Source organism: Nerophis lumbriciformis, linkage group LG05 (genome assembly GCF_033978685.3).
Source record: "Nerophis lumbriciformis linkage group LG05, RoL_Nlum_v2.1, whole genome shotgun sequence".
Classification (NCBI taxonomy): Eukaryota; Metazoa; Chordata; class Actinopteri; order Syngnathiformes; family Syngnathidae; genus Nerophis; species Nerophis lumbriciformis.
The window spans coordinates 52,950,756-52,976,727 of NC_084552.2; the positions used below are offsets into that span (position 1 = coordinate 52,950,756).

The 25,972-nt window shown below is 40.3% G+C and overlaps 1 protein-coding gene across 1 annotated transcript in view; it reads right to left on the minus strand.

The window, feature by feature from the left end:
• Positions 1–3,984: 3,984 nt before the first annotated feature.
• Positions 3,985–25,972, minus strand: part of ptn (pleiotrophin) — a 91,728-nt gene continuing 69,740 nt past the window's right edge. Inside the window, exon 5 of the mRNA XM_061959635.1 lies at positions 3,985–4,440. Within this exon, the coding sequence (XP_061815619.1) occupies positions 4,385–4,440 (56 nt within the window). The 3' untranslated portion in view covers positions 3,985–4,384. The remainder of the gene's footprint in view (positions 4,441–25,972) is intronic.

Here is a 25,972-nt window from a genome sequence, read left to right on the forward strand (position 1 = left end):
ATCGACGGTCGTTCTTACAGTTCGTTACTGTTCATGGAAAAACGTTACCACTGTTATTTTTACTGTAAAATTTGACCTAATGAGCTGCCATTTTTTTTTAACCGTAAAATTTACAGTTGCTTATGCAACGCATTATTGTACGGAACATTAAAAATGCTATCACTTTTATTTTTACGATAAAATTCTGCCGACTGAGCTGCCAGTATTTTACCGCAAAATCGATGGTCGTTCTTACAGTCCGTTACTGTTCATGGAAAAACGTTACCGCTGTTATTTTTACTGTAAAATTTTACCTAATGAGCTGCCTTTTTTTTTTTTTACCGTAAAATTTACAGTTGTTTTTGCAACGCATTACTGTACGGAACATTAAAAACGCTATCACTTTTATTTTTACGATATAATTCTGCCGACTGAGCTGCCGATATTTTACCGCAAAATCGACAGTCGTTTTTACAGTTCGTTACTGTTCATGGAAAAACGTTGCCATTGTTATTTTTACTGTAAAATTTTACCTAATGAGCTGCCTTTTTTTTTTTTACCGTAACATTTACAGTTGTTTTTGCAACGCATTACTGTACGTAACATTAAAAATGCGATCACTTGTATTTTTAGGATAAAATTCTGCCGAATGAGCTGCCAGTATTTTACCGCAAAATCGACGGTCGTTTTTACAGTTCGTTACTGTTCATGGAAAAACGTTACCATTGTTATTTTTACTGTAAAATTTTACCTAATGAGCTGCCTTTTTTTTTTTACTGTAAAATTTACATTTGCTTTTGCAACGCATTATTGTACGGAACATTAAAAATGCTATCACTTTTATTTTTACAATAAAATTCTGCCGACTGAGCTGCCAGTATTTTACCGCAAAATCGATGGTCCTTCTTACAGTTCGTTACTGTTCATGGAAAAACGTTACCGCTGTTATTTTTACTGTAAAATTTTACCTAATGAGCTGCCATTTTTTTTTACCATAAAATTTACAGTTGCTTTTGCAACTGTATGGAACATTAAAAATGCTATCACTTTTATTTTTACGATAAAATTCTGCCGACTGAGCTGCCAGTATTTTACCACAAAATCGACGGTCGTTCTTACAGTTCGTTACTGTTCATGGGAAAACGTTACCGCTGTTATTTTTACTGTAAAATTAAACCTACTGAGCTACCTTTTTTTTTTTTACCATAAAATTTAAAGTTGCTTTTGCAACGCATTACTGTATGGATCATTAAAAACGCTGTCACTTTTATTTTTACGATAAAATTCTGCCGACTGAGCTGCCAGTATATTACCGCAAAATCGATGGTCGTTTTACAGTTCGTTACTGTTCATGGAAAAACGTTACCGCTGTTATTTTTACTGTAAAATTTTACCTACTGAGCTGCCATTTTTTTTACCGTAAAATCTACAGTTGTTTTTGCAACGCATTATTGTACGGAACATTAAAAACGCTGTCACTTTTATTTTTACGATAAAATTCTGCCGACTGAGCTGCCAGTATATTACCGCAAAATCGATGGTCGTTTTACAGTTCGTTACTGTTCATGGAAAAACGTTACCGCTGTTATTTTTACTGTAAAATTTTACCTACTGAGCTGCCATTTTTTTTACCGTAAAATCTACAGTTGTTTTTGCAACGCATTATTGTACGGAACATTAAAAACGCTGTCACTTTTATTTTTACGATATAATTCTGCCGACTGAGCTGCCGATATTTTACCGCAAAATCGACGGTTGTTTTTACAGTTCGTTACTGTTCATGGAAAAACGTTACCATTGTTATTTTTACTGTAAAATTTTACCTAATGAGCTGCCTTTTTTTTTTTACCGTAACATTTACAGTTGTTTTTGCAACGCATTACTGTACGGAACATTAAAAACACTGTCACTTTTATTTTTACGATCAAATTCTGCCGACTGAGCTGCCAGTATTTTACCGCAAAATCGACGGTCGTTTTTACAGTTCGTTACTGTTCATGGAAAAACGTTACCACTATTATTTTTACTGTAAAATTTGACCTACTGAGCTGCCTTTTTTTTTTTTACCGTAAAATTTACAGTTGTTTTTGCAACGCATTACTGTACGGAACATTAAAAACGCTGTCACTTTTATTTTTACGATAAAATTCTGCCGACTGAGCTGCCAGTATATTACCGCAAAATCCATGGTCGTTTTACAGTTTGTTACTGTTCATGGAAAAATGTTACCGCTGTTATTTTTACTGTAAAATTTTACCTACTGAGCTGCCTTTTTTTTTTTTACTGTAAAATTTACAGTTGCTTTTGCAACACATTATTGTACGGAACATTAAAAATGCTATCACTTTTATTTTTACAATAAAATTCTGCCAACTGAGCTGCCAGTATGTTACCGCAAAATCGATGGTCCTTCTTACAGTTCGTTACTGTTCATGGAAAAACGTTACCGCTGTTATTTTTACTGTAAAATTTTACCTAATGAGCTGCCATTTTTTTTTACCGTAAAATTTACAGTTGTTTTTGCAACGCATTACTGTATGGATCATTAAAAACGCTGTCACTTTTATTTTTACGATAAAATTCTGCCGACTGATCTGCCAGTATTTTACCACAAAATCTACTGACTTTTAAAAAAAAAAGTGCATCTACGCTGTTACATGTTGATTCCCGGGCGCGGCCGACGCTGCTGCCCACTGCTCCCCTCACCTCCCAGGAGGTGATCAAGGGTGATGGGTCAACTGCAGAGAATAATTTCGCCACACCTAGTGTGTGTGTGACAATCATTGGTACTTTACTTACTTACTTAAACGAAACGTGGAACTTTCACCCCAGAATTGAGGAACATTTCGAAAAAGTGACCGAGTCGAGTTCCCGCGAATCACTCACTCGATTCAGTCGCTGGTTTCGCGACGTGCACAATGACGTGAAAGTAGTTTTGAGGATTCTGATCAAATAATTGTAATCTGGCTCGCGGTACGGAAAACTAGCACCGATTCAGTGTTTACAGATTTGAACGACTCATCGGCGACTCTCTCATCTCCATGGCAATAAAACAAATAGACAAGTGGAAGACGTTCAACATATCCCATCTTCTCCCGCCTCATCGTGTTTGCTCGGTCGTCATGACGACGTCGTCAACGTGCCGTCAGAGCTAATCGGGCTCCTCTTCACACGGCTAATGTCAAAGGGCTCGACTCCTTCTAGGGAGCATGGAGGGCGTCTCGCAGGGACGTGGGAGGGGGCGCGGAGGAACGAGGCGTCCCCCCCCCCAAAAAAAGACTATATCGGCAGATTGTACGGAGCAATTTTTAAAAGTGCCTTCTAGCGAGAATGTGACAAATTGCTCTTGTGTGTTTGTTCGCTCTGAGCTCCTGCGATACTGTCGTTTGACAGCCGCCATTGTCATCACTGGGTGTGTGTGTGTGTGTGCGTGTGTGTGTGTGTGTGTGTGTGTGTGTGTGTGTGTGTGTGTGTGTGTGTGTGTGTGTGTGTGTTTTCTAAATGGCACATTAGAGCGAGAGAAAGAAGTGTCTAACAAACAAGCTTCCAAAGACTTGTGTAATAACTCGGTGGACTATTTTCACACTTTTTTTGTACATAAACTAGAAACGCTTTAGTCTGCTTTTTTTTTTTTTTTTTTTTTTTCGATTCGTGTGGGCATGGTTTGCAACGTTGGGCGCTAGGGGGCGCACAAGTAGCCTGCTGCTCATGTCTGTGCTTGTTTCCTGTGACGTGTGGCTTAGTTGTTGGCGCTGTAAATATTGAATTATATATACGAAATGATCGATATAAGTCTGTTGGAAAATGTACATAATGTGTGTGTTTAATAGCTAATATCTATGAAGCCTGACCCTCCCCCCCCCCCAAGCCCCGCCCCCTTCCCTTTCTCCCTGTCGACAGCGCCCCCTGTAGAGTAACCGTGGTATTGATTTTTCACGTCATTTAGTGCTTCAACTGTGCCATATTCTTTCAGGATGGAAATGTTGATACTAATAACAATAAAAAAAATGTTTGAAATGTCTTCTTTTATTAATTTCTTCTGGGAAGGAAGGGGGCGGGGTCATGGGGGTGAGGGGGGGGGGGGTTAGCTTAGATGTTAATGAGGATTAAAAATGGGGCAAATTGAGGCAACCAAAAAATGAAAGAAAAGCAGCATAGTTAAGAGGTTAAAGGTCATGTACAGTTTTTGTGTTGTCAGTAGGAGTTAACATCTGGACTTTTGAACAGGTTTTTGCTGGCATTAATGAAGCTAAGTAAGAACACAAGTAACCGCTAGCGTCAAACACTACAGGACAAATCTGCACGGCCTACGAGACGGGCGGACCGGCGGCCATGTTGGAGCAGTCGTCGTCTTCATCCTCCTCCTTTCGGTCTTCACCGTCGTCGTCCTCGCCCAGGGCGGCCGTCAGTCCATCTGGCCGCGCTCTCGCTTCTTGCCTTCTTTCTTCTGCTTCTTGGCATCTGGGGAACGAACGGGACGGGAAGAAGACGCGTGAGAAGGGACAAGGGAAGGCGTTGACCTTTCACCTTGGTCACCTGACGTGAAGGAACTCATACATCCAAATGGAAAGAATCCCAGTCCAATAATATTAATCAATGCACTGCATGCATTGATCGTTATTGATTGGTCTTTGCTTTTTTTCAAAGCGTCAGATTTTCACCCCAATATTTCAACATACTTCATTTTAAAATCATTACCGTATTTTCCGCACTATTAGCCGCACCTAAAAACCACAAATTTACTCAAAAGCTGACAGTGCGGCTTTTAACCCGGTGCGCTTTATATACGGATTAATATTACGATTCATTTTCATAAAGTTTCGATCTCGCAACTTCGGTAAACAGCCGCCATCTTTTTTCCCGGTAGAACAGGAAGCGCTTCTTCTTCTACGCAAGCAACCGCCAAGGTAAGCACCCGCCCCCATAGAACAGGAAGCGCTTCTTCTTCTACTGTAAGCAACCACCCGCCCGCGTAGAAGAAGAAAAAGCGCGCGGATATCACCGTACGTTTCATTTCCTTTGTGTGTTTACATCTGTAAAGACCACAAAATGGCTCCTACTAAGCGTCAGGGATCCGGTTCATGAAAAGACGCAATCTCTCCATCCGCACACGGATTACCGGTACTATTTCACAGCAACTGATATTCCTGTGAACCGCACTGGATACAACGGGAGCACGTACGGTGAATATTCGCACCACAGGGAATGAGAAGTCATCCTTCACTGTGGTTCTAGCTTGCCATGCTAATGGCCAGAAACTTCCACCCATGGTGATATTCAAAAGGAAGACCTTGCCAAAAGAGACCTTTCCAGCCGGCGTCATCATAAAAGCTAACTCGAAGGGATGGATGAAGAAAAGATGAGCGAGTGGTTAAGGTAAGTTTAAGTTTACGCGAAGAGGCCGGGTGGCTTTTTTCACGCAGCTCTGTCCATGTTGATATACGTATGTTTGTGATTGCACATTTGCGTACATTTTGGGAGTGAACAGAGTTGTTAGAACGCTGGTTTTTAATATATTATTAAAGTTTGACTGACCTATCTGACTGTTTTTTTGACATTCCTTTAGCGCAGTTAGATGCGGCTTACAACACCGGGCGGCTTATAGGTGGACAAAGTTTTGAAATATGCCGTTCATTGAAGGCGCGGCTTTTAACCCAGGGCGCCTTATGGTGCGGAAAATACGGTATTAATTCAAACATTTCTCTTAGTTTTTGATTTTGTCTTTTGCCTTGGTGATTTAACGATGTTTCCTAATGTTTAAAAAGTGAGTCATTGTGTATGTAAATGACTGTATATACACTTATACCAGGGCTCGCCAACCCATCAATCGCGATTTCACCCGTCGATCTTTTGGTCCGTCACGAAAATATTAGAAATTTATAAAATTAGCTTCTACAGCAAGGATGGCCAAAATGTGGCATAAGGGCCATCTGTGGCCCCTGACTCGATTGTCGTTGGCCCTACGCACATTACAAAAAAACAAACATTAAACACTAGCAGAAATTGGTAAAACAGCAAGAAACAGTGAGAAAAAGCCAAAATGTTGACATTAGCCAATGACAACAACACAAAACGTTGTCTTTAAAAAACAAAAACTATGCTATATATATATATATATATATATATATATGTCTTAATAAGGTTATCCAAAAAATAGTGCTCGATACCGTAGTAGAGCGCAATATATGTATGTGTGGGGAAAAAAAATCACAAGACTATTTCATCTCTACAGGCCTGTTTCATGAGGGGGGTACCCTCAATCGTCAGGAGATTTTAATGGGAGCATTCGCATACCATGGTTTATATAGGGCACAGAGTGGGTGGGTACAGGCTGGCGTAGGGGCGTGGTGATTGGTTCATGTGTTACCTAGGAGGTGTTTCCGTCTATGGCGGCATGTTGTTACAATTTCGCTGCGCTTGTTGAGGGATGACAGGTCTGGACGGTAGATAATAAACAGTTTCTCTTTCAAGCATAGGTTGCATCTTTTATTACCACTATTGTAAGGTGTGCTGGATGCAAGAATTTGCCATGTTATTGAATATTCAACATTATTGTCTTTGAGGTCCCAAATGTGTTTGCTGAGTTCTGTGGTATTTCGCAGGTTTTTGTTCCTGAAAGAAACATCAGTTGTCTACCAATCTAAGGTAATACGCAAGGACATTAACACATCCGACACATATGTAGGATTAACCGAGGGTGAATTCAAAACCAGATGGAACAACCACAAGGCTTCTTTCAGGAACAAAAACCTGCGAAATACCACAGAACTCAGCAAACACATTTGGGACCTCAAAGACAATAATGTTGAATATTCAATAACATGGCAAATTCTTGCATCCAGCACACCTTACAATAGTGGTAATAAAAGATGCAACCTATGCTTGAAAGAGAAACTGTTTATTATTTACCGTCCAGACCTGTCATCCCTCAACAAGCGCAGCGAAATTGTAACAACATGCCGCCATAGACGGAAACACCTCCTAGGTAACACATGAACCAATCACCACGCCCCTAGGCCAGCCTGTACCCACCCACTCTGTGCCCTATATAAACCATGGTATGCGAATGCTCCCATTAAAATCTCCTGACGATTGAGGGTACCCCCCTCATGAAACAGGCCTGTAGAGATGAAATAGTCTTGTGATTTTTTTTCCCCACACATACATATATATATATATATATATATATATATATATATATATATATATATAGGGATGTCCGATAATGGCTTTTTGCCGATATCCGATACTCCGATATTGTCCAACTCTTTAATTACCGATACCGATATCAACCGATATATGCAGTCGTGGAATTAACACATTATTATGCCTAATTTGGACAACCAGGTATGGTGAAGATAAGGTACTTTTTAAAAGAATTAATAAAATAAGATAAATACATTAAAAACATTTTCTTGAATAAAAAAGAAAGTAAAACAATATAAAAACGGTTACATAGAAACTAGTAATTAATGAAAATGAGTAAAATTAACTGTTAAAGGTTAGTACTATTAGTGGACCAGCACAATCATGTGTGCTTACGGACTGTATCCCTTGCAGACTGTATTGATATATATTGATATATAATGTAGGAACCAGAATATTAATAACAGAAAGAAACAACCCTTTTGTGTGAATGAGTGTGAATGGGGGAGGGAGGTTTTTTGGGTTGGTGCACTAATTGTAAGTGTATCTTGTGTTGTTGTTTTTTATGTTGATTTCATTAAAAAAAAAAAAAAAAAAAAAACGATACCGATAATAAGAAAACCGATACCAATAATTTCCGATATTACATTTTAACGCATTTATCGGCCGATAATATCGGCCTGCCATCTCTCTCTCTCTCTCTCTCTCTCTCTCTCTATATATATATATATATATATATATATTGTACAGGTCAAAAGGTTGGACACACCTTCTCCTCATTCAATGCGTTTCCTTTATTTTCATGACGGCGTGGAGCAGTGGAAGAGTGGCCGTGCGCAACCCGACGGTCCCTGGTTCAATCCCCACATAGTACCAACCTCGTCATGTCCGTTGTGTCCTGAGCAAGACACTTAACCCTTGCTCCTGATGGGTGCTGGTTAGCGCCTTGCATGGCAGCTCCCTCCATCAGTGTGTGAATGTGTGTGTGAATGGGTAAATGTGGAAGTAGTGTCAAAGCGCTTTGAGTACCTTGAAGGTAGAAAAGCGCTATACAAGTACAACCCATTTATCATTATCATTATGACTATTTACATTGTCGATTGTCACTGAAGGCATCAAAACTATGAATGAACACATGTGGAGTTATGTACTTAACAAAAAAAGGTGAAATAACTGAAAACATGTTTATATTCAATTTTCTTCAAAATAGCCGCACTTTGATGACTCTGATTACTGCTTTGCACACTCTTGGCATTCTCTCCATGAGCTTCAAGCACACCTGTGAAGTGAAACCCATTTCAGGTGACTACCTCTTAAAGCTCATCGAGAGAATGCCAAGAGTGGGCGAAAAAGTAATCAGAGCAAAGGGTGGCTATTTTGAAGAAACTAGAATAGTTTCAGTTATTTCACCTTTTTTTGTTAAGTACATACCTCCACATGTGTTCATTCTTAGTTTTGATGCCTTCAGTGACAATCTACAATGTAAATAGTCATGAATATAAAGAAAATGCATTGAAGGAGAAGGTTTGCCCAAACTTTTGGCCTGTACTGGGTTTTTGGATAAGACCAGGGATCTTGAGCTCAAAAAGGTTGGTGACCACTGACTTACACACTAATAGCTCATAAAATTTGAATAGATTTGGAAAGTGTATTCAGTTGTTATTTTAGTCTTAAAGTCCTGAAATGGTCAATTATAGTTATTTGTATTTATTGACATGCACCTATGATGAGAATGTGTTATTTTTATAATTTTTTCATTGAATTTTTTTATTGTATTTATTTATACATTTTTGTTTACTTTTTTTTCTATCTATAATCCATCCACTCACCATCCCATCACACTCTCCACACACCCACCAACTCACTCACTCACTCACCCAACCAACCATCCATCCATCCACTATCCATCCAGCCATTATCCATCTTTTAACCAACCTATCCACAAATCCATCCATCCATGTCCATCCGCCAATCTACCATCAACCCATCCATCCAATCATCTATTAACCAAGCCTACATCCCCCTTGCACACATTCATCCATGTCCATCAGCCATCATCCATCCATCAACAAACCCATACACCCAACCATGCACACACCCATTCATCCTAATCCACCCTTCCATCCATCCACCAACCCACACTCCCACCCATCTATCCACCCATTCGTTCATCCATCCACATCCATCTGTTCATCCACGATCCACCCACCTATCTATCCATCCATCCATCCATCCATCAACCCACATTCCCACCTATTCACCCATACGTCCATCTAGCCACATCCATCCGCGCATCCTTCCACCAATCCATCCTTCCACCAATCCATCCATCTATCCAGCTAAAATGTTCAACAGAGGTTGTTGAAAATCACGTGACTTGAACTGAACTTTGACCCCAGCCACCTATGACTCGTCATGTACAAACGTTTGTATATTCAAACTCAATAAATGTGTTGTTTAAAGATTGTACCATATGTCCCGGCAAGAAATCTGCGTTCAAAGAACTCTGGCTTATTAGTGATTCCCAGAGCCCCAAAAAAGTCTGCGGTCTATAGAGTGTTTTCTATTCGGGCTCCAGTACTATGGAATGCCCTCCCGGTAACAGTTAGAGATGCTACCTCAGTAGAAGCATTTAAGTCCCATCTTAAAACTCATTTGTATACTCTAGCCTTTAAATAGCCCCCCTTTTTAAGACCAGTTGATCTGCCGTTTCTTTTCTTTTCTCCTCTGCTCCCCCCTATCCCTTGTGGAGGGGGAGACACAGGTCCGGTGGCCACGGATGAAGTGCTGGCTGTCCAGAGTCAGGACCCGGGGTGGACCGCTCGCCTGTGTATCGGTTGGGAACATCTCTGCGCTGCTGACCCGTCTCCGCTCGGGATGGTTTCCTGCTGGCCCCACTATGGACTGGACTCTTACTATTATGTTGGATCCACTATGGACTGTACTCTCACAATATTATGTTAGACCCACTCGACATCCATTGCATTCGGTCTCCCCTAGAGGGGGGGGGGGGGTTACCCACATATGCGGTCCTCTCCAAGGTTTCTCATAGTCATTCACATCGACGTCCCACTGGGGTGAGTTTTTCCTTGCCCTTATGTGGGCTCTGTACCGAGGATGTCGTTGTGGCTTGTGCAGCCCTTTGAGACACTTGTGATTTAGGGCTATATAAATAAACATTGATTGACTGAGTTTAAAAGTCGAGACAGAAGATTCTAGAAACTCTGACCAAACTGTACATTGTGCTCTTTGGAGACATCATGTCTCTGTGGACATGACGGATCTCACACTCCATCCAACATGGCTTCTTGCTCTGAATTGCAAATATGACTTCCTTCAATCTCCTCCTGCTGCTCCCAGTCAAACACGTTCCTGTTTTTGTTGTCTTGCCACCTAAGCCCTCTGATCCCACGCCAGGGGAACGGAATCCCTTCCCCTTTACTTTCTGCCCCGTAACCCTTCTGCTTCTTGGAGCTTTATCTCCCAAATGTGCTGGAAACTCCATCTGCTGTCAGATTGGGTTTCTCCTGCCTTGTTACCACTGGCCTTCATCACAAGTCTTGTGATCAAACAGGAGTGACTCCTGATTCGCTAGCGTTATGGCCACACAAACGCTAATATTTGGCATACTTGCCAACCCTCCCGGATTTTCCGGGAGACTCCCGAAATTCAGCGCCTCTCCCGAAAACCTCCCGGGACAAATTTTCTCCCGAAAATCACCCGAAATTCAGGCGGACTCAGGTCCTCCACAATATAAAAAAGCGTACCTGCCCAATCACGTTATAACTATAGAATGATGGAGGGCGAGTTCTTGGTTTCTTATGTGGGTTTATTGTTAGGCAGTTTCATTAACGTCCTCCCAGCGTGGCAACAACACACAACAACAGCAGTCACTTTTTTGTATACCGTAAAGCAGTTCGTCTGCCGTAAACAGCAATGTGGTGACACTCTTAAACAGGACAATACTGCCATCTAGTGCATTTCATGAAAGCACTTTTGTGCGTGCCACACAGCAATGCATCATCAGAGAGGGTGTCCAGCATGGTTCGAAAAATAGTGACAGAGAATAGAACAAGGATGGACAATTCAACCCTTAACTCAACAATGAGTAGATGAGTGTTATGTGTGTGTGTATATGTGTAAATAAATGAACACTGAAATTCAAGTATTTATTTTATATATATATATATATATATATATATATATATATATATATATATATATATATATTTTTTTTTTTTTTTTTTTTTGTATATATATATATATATATATATAAATAATAAAATATATATATATATATATATATATATAATAAAATAAATATATACATATATATATACATATATATATATATATATATATATATATATATATATATATATATATATATATATATACATATATATATATATATATATATATATATATATAGCTACAATTCACTGAACGTCAAGTATTTCTTATATATATATATATATATATATATATATATATATATATATATACATATATATATATATGAAATACTTGACTTGGTGAATTCTAGCTGTAAATATACTCCTCCCCTTTTAGCCACGCCCCCAACCACGCCCCCCCACCTCCCGAAATCGGAGGTCTCAAGGTTGGCAAGTATGATATTTGGTTCTGTCGTCCACACAGAAACTTTTTTCCGTAAAATCTGTGCTTTTTTTGATATGTGTATAAACAATAATTGATTTGTCAGACTTCTGATTGGACAAAATAAACATGACAGCCAGTGAATATATTTTTATGCGGCCTTACTCGTGGCTATTCATCCCATCTCTCTGACCTGCGTCCACACTTGGCATTCACATTTTGTGCCATTTTACTGCAATTTTTTTTGACTTGGCGCATGATTTCTGGTCCTTTTTTGAATTATTGCGGTTATTTCTATCGCACAAGGTGGCGGCAGTCATTACTTAATTGTTTTAATGCCTTGCTGCCGATCGACTGACACAACCTCCACGATCGACGTAATGGGCACCCTTCTTTTACATAATAAAATATCATTTATAATTGCAACATTTAAAAATGAGCTGATCAAACATATATTAACGTTGTTGCCCTAGAGTAAACTGGGTATAACACATGGCACACTGACAAAGCTTAACCTATTGTTACTATAACAATCTACAAGGTTAATATAGGTTGCTTCTCTTTCTCCCCCTCCATTTTTCTGCATTCTTTTGTATCTCAAGTTATCATTACGTATAAGTATTGTTGCATTTGAACAACTGTATTGTTGATAATAGAGGTAAATTATTGGTATTGTTCATTATCAATAGCGCTATTTCTATTGGTATTTGTATTGCTCCATTTGTAGTCATTTGTTGTCATTTTTGTATTATTTTTTATTTTCGCTAACTACTTATTTGCTATCACTTTTACCATCATATTTGTACATGTCGTATTTGCTGATGTTGCTCTATTGTTGTTGTTGTTGTATTTGCTGTTGTTGTTTTTGTCTCTCTATCTAATCCCCCTCTTGTCCCCACAATTTCCCCCTCTGTCTTCTTTTTTTTTCTCTTTCTATCCCCTCCTGCTCCGGCACCGGCTGCACCAAATGATAATATAAATACATTTAATAAAGTCAAATACAAATAAGGCAACAAGAGAAGTATCCTACACTTCTCTTTTGTAAAGTAAATCTGAACAGCCGATATGGGCATCTACATCAACTATATGATTTGCCTGAGAAGCTGGACAGGACAAAAAATAAAATAAAAAAAATAAAAAAAAGCTGATTATGATAACTGTTGTCTCGTTGTTATGTCTTGCTTTATTATCACATTTCTGAGTCTCATTTGAAAGTATGACAATAAGTTACGGTGAGAGTTGCAAGTTCAAGACGTTAGATGGCAGTAGTGTATAGTTTATGGTGTGTTGGCTAGTCAGTTTTCTCTGTTAAATCTAGCCTTTTGTTGCGCCCTAAAAAGTGTTAATACTGTAGGTATTGTACAAACCCCGTTTTCATATGAGTTGGGAAATTGTGTTAGATGTAAATATAAACGGAATACAATGATTTGCAAATCATTTTCAACCCATATTCAGTTGAATATGCTACAAAAACAACATATTTGATGTTCAAACTGATAAACATTTTTTTTTTTTTTTTTGCAAATAATCATTAACTTTAGAATTTGATGCCAGCAACACGTGACAAAGAAGTTGGGAAAGGTGGCAATAAATACTGATAAAGTTGAGGAATGCTCATCAAACACTTATTTGGAACATCCCACAGGTGAACAGGCAAATTGGGAACAGGTGGGTGCCATGATTGGGTATAAAAGTAGATTCCATGAAAAGCTCAGTCATTCACAAACAAGGATGGGGCGAGAGTCACCACTTTGTCAACAAATGCGTGAGCAAATTGTTGTACAGTTTAAGAAAAATCTTTCTCAACCAGCTATTGCAAGGAATTTAGGGATTTCACCATCTACGGTCCGTAATATCAACAAAGGGTTCAGAGAATCTGAAGAAATCACTGCACGTAAGCAGCTAAGCCCGTGACCTTCGATCCCTCAGGCTGTACTGCATCAACAAGCGACATCAGTGTGTAAAGGATATCACCACATGGGCTCAGGAACACTTCAGAAACCCACTGTCAGTAACTACAGTTGGTCGCTACATCTGTAAGTGCAAGTTAAAACTCTGCAATGCAAGGCGAAAACCGTTTATCAACAACACCCAGAAACGCCGTCGGCTTTGCTGGGCCTGAGCTCATCTAAGATGGACTGATACAAAGTGGAAAAGTGTTCTGTGTTCTGACGAGTCCACATTTCAAATTGTTTTTGGAAACTGTGGACGTCGTGTCCTCCGGACCAAAGAGGAAAAGTACCATCCGGATTGTTATAGGCGCAAAGTTGAAAAGCCAGCATCTGTGATGGTATGGGGGTGTATTAGTGCCCAAGACATGGGTAACTTACACATCTGTGAAGGTGCCATTAATGCTGAAAGGTACATACAGGTTTTGGAGCAACATATGTTGCCATTCAAGCAACGTTACCATGGACGCCCCTGCTTATTTCTGCAAGACAATGCCAAGCCACGTGTTACAACAGCGTGGATTCATAGTAAAAGAGTGCGGGTACTAGACTGGCCTGCCTGTAGTCCAAACCTGTCTCCCATTGAAAATGTGTGGCGCATTATGAAGCCTAAAATACCACAACGGAGACCCCCGGACTGTTGAACAACTTAAGCTGTACATCAAGCAAGAATGGGAAATAATTCCACCTGAGAAGCTTAAAAAATGTGTCTCCTCAGTTCCCAAACGTTTACTGAGTGTTGTTAAAAGGAAAGGCCATGTAACACAGTGGTGAACATGCCCTTTCCCAACTACTTTGGCACGTGTTGCAGCCATGAAATTCTAAGTTAATTATTATTTGCAAAAAAAAAAATAAAGTTTATGAGTTTGAACATCAAATATCTTGTCTTTGTAGTGCATTTGTCAGGCTTGCCCCTGACAGTTTGGTTGTGTTTTAGTTTTTCCTCTGTGTGTGTAGTATTTCCTGTCAGCGCTCTTGTTTTGGTTCTGTTTCCTGTTTGTCTCCCTGAGTGCTGTGTCCCCTCAGCTGTGGGTGATTGGCACCTGGCCACACCTGGTGTCAATCAGCCAGCTGCTATTTATACCTGCCCTACCCTCCAGTCACTGCTGGATTATTGTCATTGTCATTGTCACTACTACCTGTCTTAATACTTGTCGTTGTAGCTCTGTCTACTTTTGTTTCACTCTGCTCATGTCCCAGTTCCTTCGTGTCACAGTAAGTGTTTTTGTTTCTTGTCCACAGTTAGCCTTTGTGCTATTTTAGTTCATAGCCAAGTTTGTTCTCCGCCTTGTGTGCGCCTTTTGTTTGTTCCCTTTTGTTGTTTTTTTTGCTATAGTATTAAATCATGTTTTCTCGCTCAATGCCTGCCGTCATCTCTGCATCTTGGGGTTCGTCACCAGCAAACTCTGACAGCATTCAACTGAATATGAGTTGAAAAGGATTTGCAAATCATTGTATTCCGTTTATATTTACATCTAACACAATTCCCCAACTCGTATGGAAACGGGGTTTGTACTTATTACGCACCAGCTCTTTGATTGTAACATGCCTCCAAGTAGTAGTTTTACTCACACCTGAGGTCCCCTCCAAAGTTTCTCATTGTAACCCCAATTGGGTTGAGTTTTTCCTTGCCCTGATGTGGGATCTGAGCCGAGGATGTCGTTGTGGCTTGTGCAGCCCTTTGAGACACTTAGGGCTATATAAATACACTTTGATTGATTGACTGATACTATGAATATGTGTAAAAATGGGATAAAAATATGGTACTGTTTGATTTTTCGTGAAATCGGTACCAAATCTGTAAGACTGGAAATAATCCAACAAAGTCAGGGACATTGCAGGATTACAGCAGAGTTTGATTGATTGATTGAAACTTTTATTAGTAGATTGCACAGTGAAGTACATATTCCGTACAATTGACCACTAAATGGTAACACCCCAATAAGTTTTTCAACTTGTTTAAGTCGGGGTCGAGTACGAGTTATGTGGAGCGAGTACGTCCCGAGTTCAGAGTTTGATGTTTGTTCGCTCGCTCAGTAAACTGAGGTCATTCAGAAAAAACACGGCTGCTCATAGAACGTGGTTTGGCTGTGGATGTGTGACGACGTGGTCGCATAGTGATGCGGGTGTGGTTCTCCCAAGGATGCAGACGGCTTCGGACACAGCTTGCAGGTAGGAAAATGATTTATTTAAAATATAAATCATTCGATGAACAAACAAAAGACGTGCAAATAGCAAAAGGCAAAAACAAAAGGACTAGCGTGGGAGCTAGCAGGCAAAATGGCATAGCGTGAAAAGCTAGCGGGAATCAAAGTTGTCGTCATCAGTTGTGTAAGAACAAACTAGGAAGCCAGACCGAGTGAGGCCAGGGCAAAGACTAAATAGCCCTCTGATTAGCGCCCGGGCAACAGGTGCGCGTCCCGAACACTAACCAGAGGCAGGTGAATGTAATCAGTTGACATGGCAACTGAACACAAACAAAATCAAGGTGCTGAAAACATGTGACTCAAACATAAACAAACTATGATCCGGGCAGCGGATCGTAACAGGATGGACGTCCATGACTGCTGATGTTGTTTGTCACAAACACTCGTATTCGCACGGAGTCAAACACCCATCGTGTGTTTTTGTGTCCTTCGAGCTTGTTACATAGCCCCAATCACATTTGAGCTAATCGAATTCCTCCGGCTTAGCCGCGCCGTCATTACAGGGAATTGAATTGGATGCGGGGGAAACAACGCCGCCGCCGCTGCCTGCTGTTCACGCCGCATTACGGCAAACGATGTGCACTGCGACAAGATGAACGTCAACACGACGTAATGAAGGCAACGGCGTAAACAAAAGTTGTTTTAATTGAATTCTTCCCACCCCCGTCAGGGTATTTCTGACTCCCCGTTTGAAATAATCATGGATTCAATTTAGTGGAAATATTCAATTCAAATGAAGCTAACGCTAATGAAGCAGCGCTGGTGGGGATCATGGAGAGAGAACAGAAGGAAACCATCCATCCATTTTCTATTGGGGGAAGCAGGAACCTACCCCAGCTGACTTTCATGATGTCATTTTAGTGACAACCCAGCAGACATGTGAGAAAATGACCACGCCCCCTTGTTGTCATGACATGCTGGGCACAGAAAGGGCGACATCTTGTCAAAACATGCACACCTGCGGTGTTGTCGGTGCTATTATTTTTCTGACCAACACACCACACGGTGGCGCTGGTCTTGAACCCTAAAGTTCGACCTTAAAAGTGGACTTGAAATGTCTCACGCAGCTCAGTGTGCCCTGCAAAACAACGCATGTCACTTTATGGTGCTTTGTTAAGATCACACCAAATTTGGTATGCACCTTCCGGGGACTGGCAAGCACATGTGTGTACAATTTGAACAAGATTGGTTGAAAAACATGGTCGCCACAAAAAAAAAAAAAAAACATCTTAGCAGGCGGCGGTACTTAGCAAGTAATTGTTCACAAGTCTCTGTCTAATTCAGGGGTCCCCAAACTACGACCTGCGTATATATATAAACATTTTTTATTATAATTTTTAAAATCTGTCCTTTCTAATCCATTTTCTACCACTTGTTACTCTCGGGGTCTCCTAGCACATTTTCCCATCGATAACATGACATCATTGCGCTCGGAATATATACAGTGGGGCAAAAAAGTATTTAGTTAGCCACCGATTGTGCAAGTTCTCCCACTTAAAATAATGGCAGAGGTCTGTAATTTTCATCATAGGTACACTTCAACTGTGACAGACAGAATGTGAAAAAAAAAAATCAAGGAATTCACATTGTAGGAATTTTAAAGAATTTATTTGTAAATTATGGTGGAAAATAAGTATTTGGTCACTTCAAACAAGGAAGATCTCTGGTTCTCACAGACCTGTAACTTCTTCTTTAAGAAGCTCTGGAGTGGCCTCGCCAGTCTCCAGACCTCAACCCCATAGAAAATCTGTGGAGGGAGTTGAAAGTCCGTGTTGCTCGGCGACAGCCCCAAAACATCACTGCTCTCGAGAAGATCTGCATGGAGGAATGGGCCAAAATACCAGCTACTGTGTGTGCAAACCTGGTAAAGACCTATAGTAATCGTTTGACCTCTGTTAATGCCAACAAAGGTTATATTACAAAGTATTGAGTTGAATTTTTGTTATTGACCAAAAACTTATTTTCCACCATAATTTACAAATAAATTCTTTAAAATTCCTACAATGTGAATTCCTGGATTTTCTTTTCACATTCTGTCTCTCACAGTTGAAGTGTACCTATGATGAAAATTACAGACCTCTGTCATCATTTTAAGTGGGAGAACTTGCACAATTGGTGGCTGACTAAATACTTTTTTGCCCCACTGTATATATATATATATATATATATATATATATATATATATATATATATATATATATATATATATATATATATATGTCTTAATAAGGTTATCCAAAAAATAGTGCTCGATACCGTAGTAGAGCGCAATATATGTATGTGTGGGGAAAAAAATCACAAGACTATTTCATCTATATATATATATACATCCATACATCCATTTTCTACCAAATATATGACATCACATGGACAAAGATAAGACCTTCTTGAGGAAAGTTCTGTGGTCAGATGAAACAAAAATTTAGCTTTTTGGCCACAATACCCTGCAATATGTTTAGAGGAGAAAAGGTGAGGCCTTTATTCCCAGGAACACCACTCCTACCGTCAAGCATGGTGGTGGTAGTATTATGCTCTGGGCCTGTTTTGCTGCCAATGGAACTGGTGCCTTAAATGGGACAATGAAAAAGGAGGATTACCTCCAAATTCTTCAGGACAATCTAAAATCATCAGTCCGGAGGTTGGGTCTTGGGCGCAGTTGGGTGTTCCAACTGGACAATGACCCCAAACACACGTCAAAAGTGGTAAAGGAATGGCTAAATCAGGCTAGAATTAAGGTTTTAGAATGGCCTTCCCAAAGTCCTGACTTAAACGTGTGGACAATGCTGAAGAAACAAGTCCGTGTCAGAAAACCAACACATTTAGCTGAACTGCACCAATTTTGTCAAGAGGAGTGGTCAAAAATTCAGCCAGAAGCTTGTGGATGGCTACCAAAAGTGTCTTATTGCAGTGAAACTTGCCAAGGGACATGTAACCAAATATTAACATTGCTGTATGTATACTTTTGACCCAGCAGATTTGCTCACATTTTCAGTCGACCCATAATAAATTCATAAAAGAACCAAACTTCAAGAATGTTTTTTGTGACCAACAAGTATGTGCTCCAATCACTCTATCACAAAAAAATAAGAGTTGTAGAAATGATTGGAAATTCAAGACAGGCAAGCAATTTGACCACAACCCATAGGGGGCGCCATTTAATTCCTAGCAACAACACCGCACAATTTATGCAGCTGAGAAGTTGTATGGCTGCCGTCCAACGACATCAACACAGGCTTAGGAAGTTTTAGTACTTCAGTATAAATTCCATTTCCTAGCAAAACAATGTTTATAGAAATGTACATTTTAGCTAGTTTCTTCATAAATGCTTTAAAATGTAATATCGGAAATTATCGGTATCGGTTTCAAAAAGTAAAGTTTTGACTTTTTAAAGTCCACGGACATAGGGAGAATTATGCCAACCCTCCCGATTTTCCCGGGAGACTCCCGAATTTCAGTGCCCCTCCCGAAAATGTCCCGGGGCAACCATTCTCCCGAATTTCTCCCGATTTCCACGCTGACAACAATATTGGGGGGGCGTGCCTTAAAGGCACTGCCTTTGCGTGCCGGCCCGGTCACATAATATCTACGGCTTTTCACACACACAATTGAATGCAAGTCATACTTGGTCAACAGCCACACAGGTCACACAGAGGGTGGCCGTATAAACAACTTTAACACTGTTACAAATATGCGCCACGCTGTGAACCCACACCAAACAAGAATGACAAACACATTTCGGGAGAACATCCGCACCGTAGCACAACATAAACACAACAGAACAAATACCCAGAATCCCCTGCAGCACTATCCCACCTCAACCTCGCCCCCCCCCCCAAACCCCGCCCACCTCAACCTCCTCATGCTCTCTCAGGGAGAGCATGTCCCAAATTCCAAGCTGCTGTTTTGAGGCATGTTAAAAAAAGATAATGCACTTTGTGACTTCAATAATAAATATGGCAATGCCATGTTGCCATTTTTTTTCCCATAACTTGAGTTGATATATTTTGGAAAACCTTGTTACATTGTTTAATGCATCCAGCGGGGCATCACAATAAAATTAGGCATAATAATGTGTTAATTCCACGACTGTATATATCGGTATCAGTGAAACGACTGGGTCGCATAGTGATGCGGATGTGGTTCTCCCAAGGATGCAGACGGCTTCGGACACAGCTTGCAGGTAGAAAAATGATTTATTTTAAATATAAATCATATGGTGAATAACAAAAAGACATGCACGTAGCACAAAAGGCAAAACAAAAGGACTAGCGTGGGAGCTAGCAGGAAAAAATAGCATAGCATGAAATCTAAGTAGTCGTTATTAGTTGTATGGGAACAAACTAGGAAGCCAGACCGAGTGAGGCCAGGGCAAAGACTAAATAGCCCTCTGATTAGTGCCCGGGCAACAGGTGCGCGTCCCGAACACTAACCAGAGGCAGGTGCATGTAATCGGTTGACATGGCAACTGAAAACAAACAAAATCAAGGTGCTGAAAACACGTGACTAAAACATAAACAAACTATGATCCGGGCAGCGGATCGTAACAATCAGGTTGATATCGGAATCGGTAATTAAGAGTTGGACAGTATTTATTGTATATATAAATGTGTGTTTTAGCTTCTGTTGCTCGTCAAGAAATGCTAATTGTCTCAAATCAGAAAAAAAATTCTGACTATCCAAAATCATCACCAACTTATATTGGTATTAAAATACATTTTAAGGCAAGGCAACGTTCATATAAATGCTTTAGTTTAATTGATTGCTAGTTAGTTTATTTAAATTAGTTAGTTTAATGTTTATTAGTTTAATGAAATGCTAATTATCGCTTGCTTTGTGCTAGTTAGACGTGACGCGACAACAAAACCAAACGTGGGGGATGACAAAAAAGTATTGCGTTATTGTTCCAGAAAATGATATTGAAACAAACAAAGTGGACTCGCAAGCGTTTTTGCGCCAAAGAAAAGCTTTGTCCGTGCTCGCCATGCCAATGCGAGGCTTCACCGGGCGTAACGGAGTTCTAACAAGCGACCACGAGGTTAAGCAAACTCATCTGCCGAGCGCGATAAGACTGGCATCAATGTGGCGCTCTTGTTCGGACAAACGTCGGCGGGTCAATTACGTCCTCGTTTGCCGAGCTAACAAAAGTGCGGAGGTGCGCGCTGTTTGACATTCTCCCGTCAGCGCGGGCGCTGGCAGGTGGGAGTGAGAAGCAAAGCAAACAGGGTGTGATTACGGATGAATAGCGAGTTAACCTCCTCACCTCGCCGTCAACGCCGCTTCATCAGCGCGACACTTAAGTAGGTGGATTTCCATCACGCCAAGCGCTAATTACGGCAGAGCGGCGTTGTTTTCGCGGCACTGGGAATGTGCAATCAGCTTGTCTTGGAAGATGACAGACAATCAAAGACGACTTTTTGTCATCATGAACAAATTTAGTGAGTTTGAAGCAGGCAGAAAACAAAATTTGCATTTTAGCCTTAAAGGGGAACATTATCACCAGACCTATGTAAGCGTCAATATATATCTTGATGTTGCAGAAAAAAGACCATATATTTTTTTAACCGATTTCCGAACTCTAAATGGGTGAATTTTGGCGAATTAAACGCCTTTCTATTATTCGCTCTCGGAGCGATTGGGAAGCAATCCGCCATTTTCTCAAACACATTTGTCATGACTTGGTCCAGGGTGTTTGCCAGAGGTGGGACCAAGTCATTGTTTTGCAAGTCACAAGTAAGTCTCAAGTCTTTGCCCTCAAGTCCGAGTCAAGTCCCGAGTCAAGACAGGCAAGCCCCGAGTCAAGTCCAAAGTCAAGACTGGAAAGTCTCAAGTCAAGTCCTAAGTCCTGCATTTTGAGTTTCGAGTCCTTTCAAGTCCTTTTAACCACAGACTAATATATTAACACAGATTGTGTATGCTTTTCAAACGCTGTATTTATTTATTAAAACAAGTGCATTTTAAATTGCAGGAAAGAAAATTGTGCTGACATTGCACTTTATAATAGCACTATTAACCAGTCATTTTAAACATTAACTCATTCCTTTACAGAACAAACACATTGAAAAATAAAGTGCAAATGTACTTATTTGTACAAAAGTGTTAACATTGAAAAAACATGACATATACGTGAACATAACAAAAAAGTTGTACTTTTTATATGTCAGGGCCCTATGCTGCATTGCATTTGCAAAAGACCAAATTAGCCAAGAGTCTGTCAGTCATTTGTGCACGATGGGGGCGTAGTATGATGCCACCATGGCTGAAAACTCGCTCCACTGGAGCACTGGAGGCAGGCACTGCCAAGACTCTCATGGCCACTCAGAACAGTGAAGGAAGAGTCTTCATGTTCAATGCCCAGAACAAAAGGGGGTAGAGAGTTGTTTTGGGTTGGTGCACTACTTGTAAGTGTATCTTGTGTTTTTTATGTTGATTTAATTAAAAAAAGAAAAGAAAAAAAAATTATTTCTTGTGCGGCCCGATACCAATCGATCCACAGACCAGTACCGGGCCGCGGCCCGGTGGTTGGGGACCACTGAGGTAAACAACCAACAGTATCTCAGAAAGCTAGCTAAAACGGTACACATATTCATAATATAGTATACATTTTAACTGACCTTTATTTTACTATTTTTGTCTTTTTTTAGGTGGCTAAAATACGCGGTGCTGCTGACCGCCGTCTAACGTTACGTGTGATATATTGACTAACGTAACCCTGCTTAAAAAAAATCACTGAACAAAAAGTATGAATAAGGTAGTGAACTGCAACAGATTCCCGTGTTTGCAATAACGTTATAACGTTAGCAGTGAGTTTACAGCCTCACTAATTTAACTACACAGCAAATAAAAGTCACGTTACTTAGCCAATAAACGTTATCTTACATTCAAAACTTACCGTTCTTTGTGCAACTTCAAATGCCGGACGAAGTTGGAAGTTGTTGCCTCTCTCCATCAGTAATTTTCGAACCGCATGTGTTGCATACTGCAAACCGTTTTGTGTTGACCACCTCGTAATTTTTATACCCAAACAAAATTATTTTAGGTATAATTTTTTGTTCACTGGCGTGTGGTTTGGACATGTCTTCTTCGTTGGTTGTCCTGCAATTTGATTGGATGAATGCTGTGTGATGAAAACAAAGTAGATCTAATTTGATTGGCTGTTGTACTGAGAGCACACCAGCTGACACACGCAACGCTGATAGACAAGTACACAATGAAAAATACGGAGCGCTCCCGAATAACTTTTTCATCTTTGGGTTTTGGGGAAAGTAGCAAGTCATGTCAAGTCATGTCAATTCAAAAGGCTCAAGTCCAAGTGAAGTCACAAGTCATTGATGTTAAAGTCTAAGTCGAGTTGCAAGTCTTTTTACATTTTGTCAAGTCGAGTCTAAAGTCATCAAATTCATGACTCGAGTCTGACTCGAGTCCAAGTCATGTGACTCGAGTCCACACCTCTGGTGTTTGCTTTTCCGGGATGCAACGGAAAGTTGGCTCGGGCGAGACGGGAATGTGAGTACATTTTTATTTAAACTACAAAAAAAGGAAGTAAACAAAAGGCGCGCACAATGGCGGAGAACAAACTATGAAACCAAATACTTGCACAAAGGCAAAAACTATGAACAACAAAAAACACTAACTGTGGCAATAATAAACAAAACTTACTTGGCATGGACAAAAAGGAGCAGCGTGAACGATGGACATGAAAAAAAGAGTCAGAACTGTGCAGGGCATAAATGTGGGGATGTCGTCAGAACGACAAACTGAAAACAATGAACTTAAATACTATAGACATGATTAACGAAAACAGGTGCGTGACTCAAAACGTGAAACAGGTGCGTGACGTGACAGGTGAAAACTAATGGTTGCTATGGTGACAAAACAAAAGTGCACAAAAAGTCCAAAAACAAAACCGAACATGACCAAAACAAAAACATGATCACACAGACATGACAACATTACAAACACCGAATCAAATCAGCTCTGTTATTTTCCGTTTTTTCGACTGTTTTCCATACCTTGGAGACATCGACGGAGGGTGTAACAACACGAACAGGGACGGATTCAAGTTGCACCAGTGGCCCAAAGATGCGAAAGTGGCAAGAAATTGGACGAAATTTGTTCAAAATACGAGGGTGTGGGGAAAGCCGACGAAATGGTCAGTCGTTTGTTCCGCACACTTTACCGACGAAAGCTATGCTACGACAGAGATGGCAAGAATGTGTGGATATCCTGCGACACTCAAAGCAGATGCATTTCCAACGATAAAGTCAAAGAAATCTGCCGCCAGACCCCCATTGAATCTGCCGGAGTGTGTGGGCTATTCAGGGACAAAGGGCCTCGGTAAGCAATGGCGGCAGTTTGTTCCCGCAGACGAGCGAGCTAAACCCCCTGGATGTCTTGGCTCACACCACTTCTACCGTCCCTTAAGCCACCGAAGATGATCAAGAGAAGAATATCGACCCTAGCTTCCCTGGCCTGCTGACATCAACTCCAAAACTGGACAGATCAGCTTTCAGGAAAAGAGAGCGAATGAGGGTATGTCTACAGAATATATTAATTGATGAAAACCTTATTCATTACTCGCGGTTTTACGTAAATTATTATACATAAACTGTGTTTACCAATAATTTAGCTTAAAAACATTACAACACTTAAAAACAAACACATACCAATCGTTGGTTAGAAGGCGATCGCCGAATTCGTCCTCGCTTTCTCCCGTGTCGCTGGCTGTCGTGTCGTTTTCGTCGGTTTCGCTTGCATACGGTTCAAACCGATATGGCTCAATAGCTTCAGTTTCTTCTTCAATTTCGCTTAAGCCGCTGAAATCCGAGTCTGAATCCGAGCTAATGTCGCTATACCTTGCTGTTTTATCCGCCATGTTTGTTTGTATTGGCATCGTCACAGGAAAATGGATGGGTGTATATAACGATGGTTAAAATCAGGCACTTTGAAGCTTTTTTTAGGGATATTGCGCGATGGGTAAAATTTGGAAAAAAACTTCGAAAAATAAAATAAGCCACTGGGAACTGATTTTTAATAGTTTTAACCCTTCTGAAATTGTGATAATGTTCCCCTTTAAGACAGGGGTGTCAAACTCATTTTAGATGGGGGGCCACATGGAGAAAAATCTACTCACGGCACGATAATTTAAAAATAAAGACAAATTCAGATTGTTTTCTTTGTTTAAAAATAGAACAAGCACATTCTGAAAATGTACAAATCATAATGTTGTTGGTTTTATATATAAGTCGCAGTTTTTTTCATAGTTTGGCCGGGGGTGCGACTTATACTCAGGAGCGACTTATGTGTGAAATTATTAACACATTACCGTAAAATATCAAATAATATTATTTAGCTCATTCACGTAAGAGACTTGACGTATAAGATTTCATGGGATTTAGCGATTAGGAGTGACAGATTGTTTGGTAAACGTATAGCATGTTCTATATGTTATAGTTATTTGAATGACTCTTACCATAATATGTTACGTTAACATACCAGGCACGTTCTCAGTTGGTTATTTATGTCTCATATAACGTACACTTATTCAGCCTGTTGTTCACTATTCTTTATTTATTTTAAATTGCCTTTCAAATGTCTATTCTTGGTGTTGGCTTTTATCAAAAAAATTTCCCCCAAAAATGCGACTTATACTCCAGTGCGACTTATATATGTTTTTTCTCTTCTTTATTATGCATTTTTGGCCGGTGGGACTTATACTCCGGAGCGACTTATAAGGAAGGGACCCGCTCCAAACTGTCCCCACAAGGTTGGGAGCATGGAATTGTCCAAAATGTTTTGGTATCCTGGAGCATTCAAAGTTCTTTCCTCTGGAACTAAGGCGCCAAGCCCTGAAAAACAATCTCACACCATAACTCCTCCTCCACCAAATTTCACATTCGGCACGATGCAGTCCGAAATGTATTGTTCTCCTGGCAACCTCCAAACCCAGACTCGTCCACCAGATTGCCAGATGGAAAAGCTTGATTCATCACTCCAGAGAACGCGTCTCCACTGCTCTAGAGTCCAGTGGCGACTTGCTTTACACCACGGCATCCCACGCTTTGCATGGGCTTTGGT